Source organism: Lygodium microphyllum, chromosome 29, assembly GCF_053477565.2.
Source record: "Lygodium microphyllum isolate KBCC chromosome 29, Lygodium_microphyllum_v1.1.10, whole genome shotgun sequence".
Taxonomy (NCBI): Eukaryota; Viridiplantae; Streptophyta; class Polypodiopsida; order Schizaeales; family Lygodiaceae; genus Lygodium; species Lygodium microphyllum.
Genome location: NC_141163.1, coordinates 989,390 through 997,074, shown reverse-complemented (window position 1 = coordinate 997,074; position 7,685 = coordinate 989,390). Strand labels below are relative to the sequence as shown.

General features: G+C 41.8%; 1 protein-coding gene across 2 annotated transcripts; it reads right to left on the bottom strand.

Annotated features, from left to right (window-relative positions):
* Window positions 1–833: 833 nt before the first annotated feature.
* On the bottom strand, window positions 834–3,305 carry LOC148010297 (R3H domain protein). Of its 2 annotated transcripts, none has more exons than XM_087672083.1 (8): window positions 3,139–3,305; window positions 2,957–3,031; window positions 2,809–2,861; window positions 2,249–2,357; window positions 2,014–2,126; window positions 1,775–1,933; window positions 1,508–1,615; window positions 834–1,415 (listed from the first exon to the last, which is right to left on the bottom strand). In XM_087672083.1, exons 1-8 carry the CDS (start codon window positions 3,203–3,205, stop codon window positions 1,239–1,241), a joined length of 861 nt encoding a protein of 286 aa, XP_087528209.1. In that variant the 5' UTR covers window positions 3,206–3,305; the 3' UTR covers window positions 834–1,238. The 2 variants fall into 2 exon arrangements, with proteins under 2 accessions (XP_087528209.1, XP_087528210.1); XM_087672084.1 differs by having other exon boundaries at window positions 3,144–3,300.
* Between the last annotated feature and the right edge of the window lie 4,380 nt (window positions 3,306–7,685).

Here is a 7,685-nt window from a genome sequence, read left to right as displayed (position 1 = left end):
ACAGCTCAGGTTCCCAAGCATATTCCAGGCTGCCTTCTTACTAGCAGGACAACTGTGCAACACAGATCAATGCTTGACCAGACCGATCAAATAAAGGCATCATTCATAAATTGAAATGTTCATTGACCAATCAAAAATATATTTGGATACAAGTGTACAGCAACATAATATTTATTCAATTTACTTTTCGAAAGACCAAGTTTTTATCAAATTCACCTTGTATTGTGTAATACAGGCATCTGCTTATGCATGAAAAATCACATGCAAATCCAAATCCACATCTGTTGCCCAACTGCACTCCAACCATTCTCGTTTAGGCAACCAATTAGTGACATCGAAGCTTGGCTCCCCAGTGCACAGGCTCCATGATCCCTCCTAAACATTTGGATTGAGCAAAGACGTCTATGAGATCAATGATGGCCATTGCCAACAAATAGGTCTTATAATATCTCAGAATAGGGAAAGTATGTCTATGTGACACTGCATTTGATACATTCCAGCCGCTGCATAATACACCACCGAGGACCGAACTGAGAGTCTATTGATGACCACATTCAATGCATTTCAGCTGCTGAGTAATATATGACTCAGACAGAACTGGGAGTCTATTGACGATCACATTTGATACATTTCAGCCGATCAATACACAGTCCACAGCAGAACCTTCTACATAGTCCTGCCTTATGGGCTGAAAAATGTTCTCTCTAGGTGAGATTTCTATTTCCATCAACTATCAATACATTCATTGCTACAGAAGTGTCCACAGCCTCCACAGCTGCAAATATCATACAAGTCCCCACCCATCATGTGTTGGGGGGTTTTGGAGTCCAAAGTGAGAATGAACTCATCCGAGATTTGTCATTAAGCTTTTATTACATTGTTACCCACACTTTCCAACAAGCATCACAGCTCGTTACTTAGCTTAGGTGTAGGAAGTTGTTCATCATCATCTCAGAAGGATATTCTCACCATTTAACTCTCTTCTTAATGACTCTGTAAACTCTTGCAAGTCCCATAGCCCATGCATATACCTTAAATAAGACATATATACAAATTTCAGAGTATGAATAAAGGGACTGCTACTCAAAAAGGATGAATTGCATCCCAGCAACATCCTGTTTCCACAACCCCAGATGGCGCACTTTTGAAGAAATAAGTCCTAAAACTAAGTAATAGGGGTGAACACTATACATGGGCTTCTCCAAACCCCAGACCAAAGTGCTCTTAACCTTGTTGAATTAAGATGCCTCCTTTGTATCTGAAAGGAACTCCAAAAGAGAGAGTGAAATTTCTTCCTGCACAGCTACTTTGGAACCCTTTTTCTTCCTTATGTGCACTCTAGTAACTGCAGAAAGTGTGCCATTCCCTTCCTTATCCTCCAGACCTGTGACTGTTTGAGAAGAAAGCTGATGGAACTGAAAATGGAGCATGCAGACTGTTAAGAATCTATATTCATAACTTTTACCCAGAACATGATCCACAAAAACACAAGCTACTTGTTCCATACCTCACAAACTCCATGAAGCAGCATCCGATGATAGGCATCATTCACCTCCAACACCAGTAATTTGGAGCCTCCTTTCTGCGTTTCTCTCAAGAATGCAATAATCTTCTCCTGCCGAAGTAGAAAACCAATGCTGGGTAAACAACCAGAAAACAAACAACTGTGCCTTAAAGATATAAAAGAAAAGTGTTTCACAGCTAAGCTGCAGGCCATTAAACTTCTGGGCATTCCTGTCTTCTCTGGAAGCTGTAAAGGAACAAACCACCAGACCTCAAAAACCTGGACCAGATGCCAGGACGATGAGCGCCGCAATGCAGCTCTGGACTGGTGTCCAATGCTTTGCCAGGCAGCTACTGCAGCACCACGCCTTGAGACTCTGGTGTTTTCCTCCCTTCTATGAAGCCTAGGTATTTGAACTAATGCTTTTGCCTGCAAATAACCATAAGCTCCATTAATATATTTTCAACATGTCTGTGCAAAATTTACAAAAAGAGGATCAAGACCAATACCTCTATATCCATGTCCACGTTGTTTCTAAATGGCTCCCATGCAGCTATGTCTTCAGTTGCACTCTCTCCAAGTCCTATCACTCTCTCAAACGGTCGCAGGACAGACCTCTCACCTGGAAACAGATAATCATCCATAAATAGAATACTTCTAGCTGCATCATCAGTTGATCACATACTTAATTGTGTGTGATGTGCATTGTACTGCTCTGGAAGCACAAGGAATCGTCACTCTCACCCCAAGGAGGGGGGGCAAAGAGACTTCCAATCTCCTGTGCATCCAAAGGTGGAGCAAGCTCCCGTAGCAAGCGATCATTCATCCACCTTCGATAATGCCGATTACTCAACTGTCAGAGTTGTGAATAAATCAATGAGAAGTATAAACACATCAACCACTTTAATGTAGCAGGTCATGCAACAAATAACGTTGACAAAAGTTATCATACATAAAAGAATTGCAGAGACTGACGTAGTTATAAAGTATGATGTCTCTTTTTGAAGATTATCATGATACAAAACATCAACGAGAATGAGAAAATGCAGAGACAGATATAATTATAAATTATGATGTCGGTTTTGAAAATTATCATGATACAAAACATCAATGAAAAATGCAGAGATCCATGTATACAGATGTTATAGTTCAAAGGAACACAGACACAAACACAGACAAGTCGCCAACCATAAACAATGCGGTATGTTTCACAATAATTGAAAACTGGCTCTCGTTTTTACTCAAAGAAACAGAGAATGGGAGAGCAATTTATTCCAGAATGAGACAGGATAGGTCATGTGGACCTTCCAGAACACGCGAACCCTCTGCTCCAATTCGAGTCTGGCCGTGTCCATGTCTGCAAAATCAGATAGGGCTAACAAATCTCAACCCCTGAAACAAGAACAGAAAACAGACATCATGCGGGAAAAAGAGAGCAATTGAGACGCTGACCGGATGGCGTGGCATTTCGCTTGGACCGGTGCTTCTTCCTGCTCACGACCCTAGCCGTCTGATCCTCTCCTTTTACTGCCATACAAGAGATTTCGAATGAGCGCGCCACACGCACACACAAACACACACACAATTGTCAACGGGAGAGAGAAATTGCCGTAAAAGAGGCTCGCTGGAATTACCATACGCTGATGCGGCGAGCCAGTCGTGGAACGAAGTACTGCCATGGCCTCTAACCTTGTCTGCCATGGATTGACGGTCTCTGTGGGGGCGTGTGTCGCGAGCGACCGAGAGAGAGAGGAAGGGGAGGCGGGGGAGGGGCGGTGGTGAAACAGAGAAATTCAAGAGCCAAGGAAAATGCTTTGTATCTGGGCCGTGGAATATTCCTCGGTGCCTAGCAGAAGGTAGAAAGCACCTGGAAACCTGTGGTGAGCCTTTGTGACAAAGTGTTAAAGGTCTTTACTAGCTGGTCTGCCCGGCTAGGCTCTTTGGCTGCCACGCTCGCAAGTCTCTGCCCCACTCGTTTCGCGTAAAAATGAAAGGTGTGCTTCACACGCCTGTGGCGAACCTTTGTGACAAAATGTTAAAGTTCTTTACTAGCTTGTCTGCCTAGTTAGGCTCTCTGGCTGCCGCAATTGCCATCATCACAAAGCTCGCAAGCCCTTAGGACTATGTGCCACAGGGCAGGAGGAGTTGGGATCGACGGTTGAGGGGGGCCGTGGATAGCGGCGAGGATCTGGACCCCTACTTTTGGCCCAAGGTAAACCCCGCCCCCAAAAGTAAACCCGGTCCAGAATGTAAAGCTTGTCCGCCGAAAAAGGGGGGCTGTCGGAAAAGGTGAGAGGTCATGCGGCACGTGGATGGGGCCTGCGATTTTCATCGAGCATGAGGCAAGTCCATCACGACAACGAAGGGGGTTCTTCGGATTAATGGATACGGTGGGGCTCGGGTTATTATATGGTTGATGAGGGGTGATTGATGGAAGTCATACAAGACATTTGCGCCCCATGGTCAATAGAACAGCGTGGGGAGTTCCTTCTTCGTATGATTTCCAAAGTGGAGCAAAAGTAAACCCAACCCGAATAGTAAACCCAGCAACCTTTTCGCCACGGGGTAAGCGCGAAACTGTTGATGCGAAAAACACTCTCGGTATTACCCACAGAATATCTCTGCATGCAATGCATATTGAAGGAATCTTTGTGAAGGAGCTCTGAGGTCCGCGTGGCAACCATACATGGGCATCACAAGTTGAAATCTTCGTGATCCGTCAATCATGGCTTCCCCATCAAGGTACATATAGCTCTATCTCATTCTCTTATGTTTGTAATGGATGCATTGCGACATTGTGATGATGTTTTCGTGATATACGGGTGATATGTGCTTATATAGTCAATGGCTATGGATTATGGAGAGTGATCTTGAGATTGAGGAAGTCGATACCGATGAAGAAACCTCGGACGAATCAGCAAGTGATGCAGTTGAGATGATTGACTTCTTTGCTAAAAGCAATGATTCAACAATGCAAGAAAGTAGCGGCATTGCACCAAGCGCGCTTAATTTCACCTCATCAAAGTACTTCTCATTTGACACGGAGAGCTATGGATTGATGGTAAGTGATTTGAACGGAGAAAAAGCCATCACATTGGGGGTGCCCAAGAAATATGACAAAAGGGAACTATTAGACCTGAAGAAGTGGAGAAGGATCAAAGAAAGTCTTTGCATGGGAAGAAACGATGATGGACAAGTTGCGCTAGCTCTTAAATCGGAGCCATCATTGCACATTGCATGTATAGAGGAATGGGTGAGTATTTTCCTTGCAAATCACATAAATAGGGTTACAGGTGCTCACGCAGGCATTAATGCCACAGCGGACTCCATCAAATCCAATTGGTGTATGGATATGAGAAAGCATGGCATCCCTCTCGCTTATGTGAAAGAGCTTATCGGTGCTTGTACTTGCAAGGCATCCAAAAAGCCCCATGGTTTGACGGAAAAGTACCTATCTTGGAGCTTACCTCAGACATATTTCTTGTGGAGTGCCAACTTCAAGAGATCATGGTTCAACACAAAGCCAGTCTAGTCAAGGTTCGCTCAACCAAAACGCATGGTTTAGGGAAGACAATAGTGGAATATGCATGTCATCGTGGTGGCAGCACAACTCGCAAAGGCTCCCAAATTCGTAGATTGAGAACCTCGAAGAAATGTGGTTGCCCATTCAAGGTGCAAATCGAGTATACAAATGGTCTCCACAAGGTTCTCCTGGCCAGCTCTAGCTTCCTCTCTAGATCACCAAATCGTGCCTCTGTCTTCCGTTGCCATGCACCGACAGTGGTGTGAGCATGCGATGTATCAATTGGGCGACCTATCTTCCTATGGGGAATGTCACACTCAATGCCATGCTCAACTCTCAGATGCTCAACCATCCGTACCCTCCTCACAATGTTGACGTGGCACTTTGGGCACAAGATGTCCACGCGGCACTGGTGGGCTATAGTGCCGTTGGGTAGAGCAATGTCCACATAGGGTGCACAACCCTACATACACACACATGTGCAGTGAGTGCCACTTCTATCTTACACCATGAAAATTCTATAAAAAAAGAAAAGTGCACTTTCATAGCATATGCTCTATAAGCATGCTCTTACCGAGGGGCTGGAGAGGTCAACATCGTCATGTGTCTCGGATGTAATGTCCCTGTGAGAATCTCTATGTCCCCGATGGTAAGATGATGAAACCTGAAAAGAACACAAATTGAAATGCTTGTCATGGAAACAATCTAGAGAAGCTGTTACATGCAATCCATATTCCAAAAGAAACAAGGAAACTTACCCTCTTCTTCACACACATGGTCGAAGTACCCACGGAGGACTGCGCACGCGGTGAGGTCTGACTCCTCGTGCCCGGAGCCATACAAACAACCTACCAAGCAATCAATGCACATTTGAAAAACCATGTTGCGAATGAGCATTGGGTGCCCTATTAGGTTGCTCAAACTACCATTTATACTAGAGACCAAGAAAATGTGAAAGAAGTGGATCATACTCAATTTTCATACAACAAACAATGTGTACGAAGGTATCAAATTCACTTTCCACTACGTATGCATCTCACATTATTGAACAACGAACAAAACCAAAATAAAAATCTGCATTTAGTCACATTTAAAAGAAAGGTTGATAAATGTTTTATACAACCTTTAAGAGGTTACAAAATTCTCATGTTTCAAATTACTTACAGTGCAAGACAAGTTTAAAGTTACCTTCAATAGAAAGATGAAATTTGAAATTACTATCAGTGCAAAAGAAAGTTTAAAAACATTTTCTAGTGGTATTGTTTTTGTAAGAATGGTCAAGTGACACATGTATACACTCAAAGTTGTTCATGTTTCTATAGGAAAGCGAACATCTTGTTGAGCATTGGCAAGCTAGATGATGGAAAAAGGATGCAATAAGAGGAGGTGGAACCTCAATTGGCATTTTGGAAACAAATGCTCCAAAGCATAGGCTCACATTATAGGCAGTTCATCAATATTTTAAAGAAGAAAGATAAAGTAATTCTTTAACGTTGTTCGCAAGTTGAGAAAATGTTTAAGAGGATGTAGGCTACAAATAAGCAACTTATCATGTTTGCAATTAAAACACCACTTATAATTTCTTACTAGATGGAATAAGTCTTTATAAAGGAAGGGTTTTTTGAACATAAATGGTCAAAGTTTGAGACTTTGCTCAAGTAAGATTGTTTTGAGATACTTCATTCTCAAACTCTAGATATTGACTTGTTGGCGTGTTTTATGTATATGTCATATCTTAATAGTTGCAATTGTCCATAAATAATGCACTCTTGGTATATGTATCAAGAATTGAATTTTGTGCTTGTTCATTTAATGTGTTACATGTGGAGCTAATTTGTAGGAAGTTTGCAATTCCGTGCCTTGCATGCAGAAACTTTAAACATCTCCAAAGAAGTGCCTTGAGGGAGAAGTTAAACATAACAAATGTTTTGCCATATGGTTCCCTATGAAGCTCCAATCTAGTTAAACACATAGAATTGGCCCACATAGGATAATTCTAGATGATTCCGAATGCAAGCAAGTGTTAGTGGTTTTTATGTTTAGTTAAGTCATCAATTTCAAGCTATACGTATACAGAGGCTAGTGCAACTCTAGAAAGTGGTACTAAAAATATATTTAAGATTTTGGAGCACTTTGGCTAGCAACCTAGTTATTGATTTCAAATATAGTATTTTTTGAGGGTATGTTCCTATTACAAAGAAATTTTCACAATTAATTCTAAAATTTCAAGACCTTGAATTATGGATAACATCATTAGAAAATATCAACATGAAATCTCTCCTTCCTAAGATCTTACTACAACACCACATCGAACTTCTCCAACAATCCATTGGAAGTTATCAAAGTACTTCAAGAGCAAAAGCATCAAAATCAGGTATCACAATCCAAGAACACCCACATTGCTTCTTTGAATCATCTTTGATGCATAACAAGCCAAGAAGGGCTAGAAAATTAGCCATAAGTCTTAATCAAGTTTTTTATTTAACTAAGAAAAGAATGAAAATTTTATTTTAGCTTGGTTGAGCCAATAAGATGATCGTTTTGACAAAGCATCTTTTCCCAAAAGGATAACTACTTAAAGCTTCACTTTGGTAAAACATTCTTTGTCATAGCTTTGACTATCCTACCACTTGGCACAAATTTCAAGAAAAAGGTAAA

Excerpts from the sequence above, each read along its gene's own strand:
- LOC148010297 (XM_087672083.1), bottom strand. The coding sequence starts at position 3,205 with ATGGCAGACAAGGTTAGAGGCCATGGCAGTACTTCGTTCCACGACTGG. Across the intron at positions 2,127-2,248 it reads CTTTGCCCCCCCTCCTTGGG|GTGAGAGGTCTGTCCTGCGA; the intron begins GTGAGAGTGACG and ends ATCTGTTTCCAG. Across the intron at positions 1,934-2,013 it reads ACGTGGACATGGATATAGAG|GCAAAAGCATTAGTTCAAAT; the intron begins GTATTGGTCTTG and ends GGTTATTTGCAG.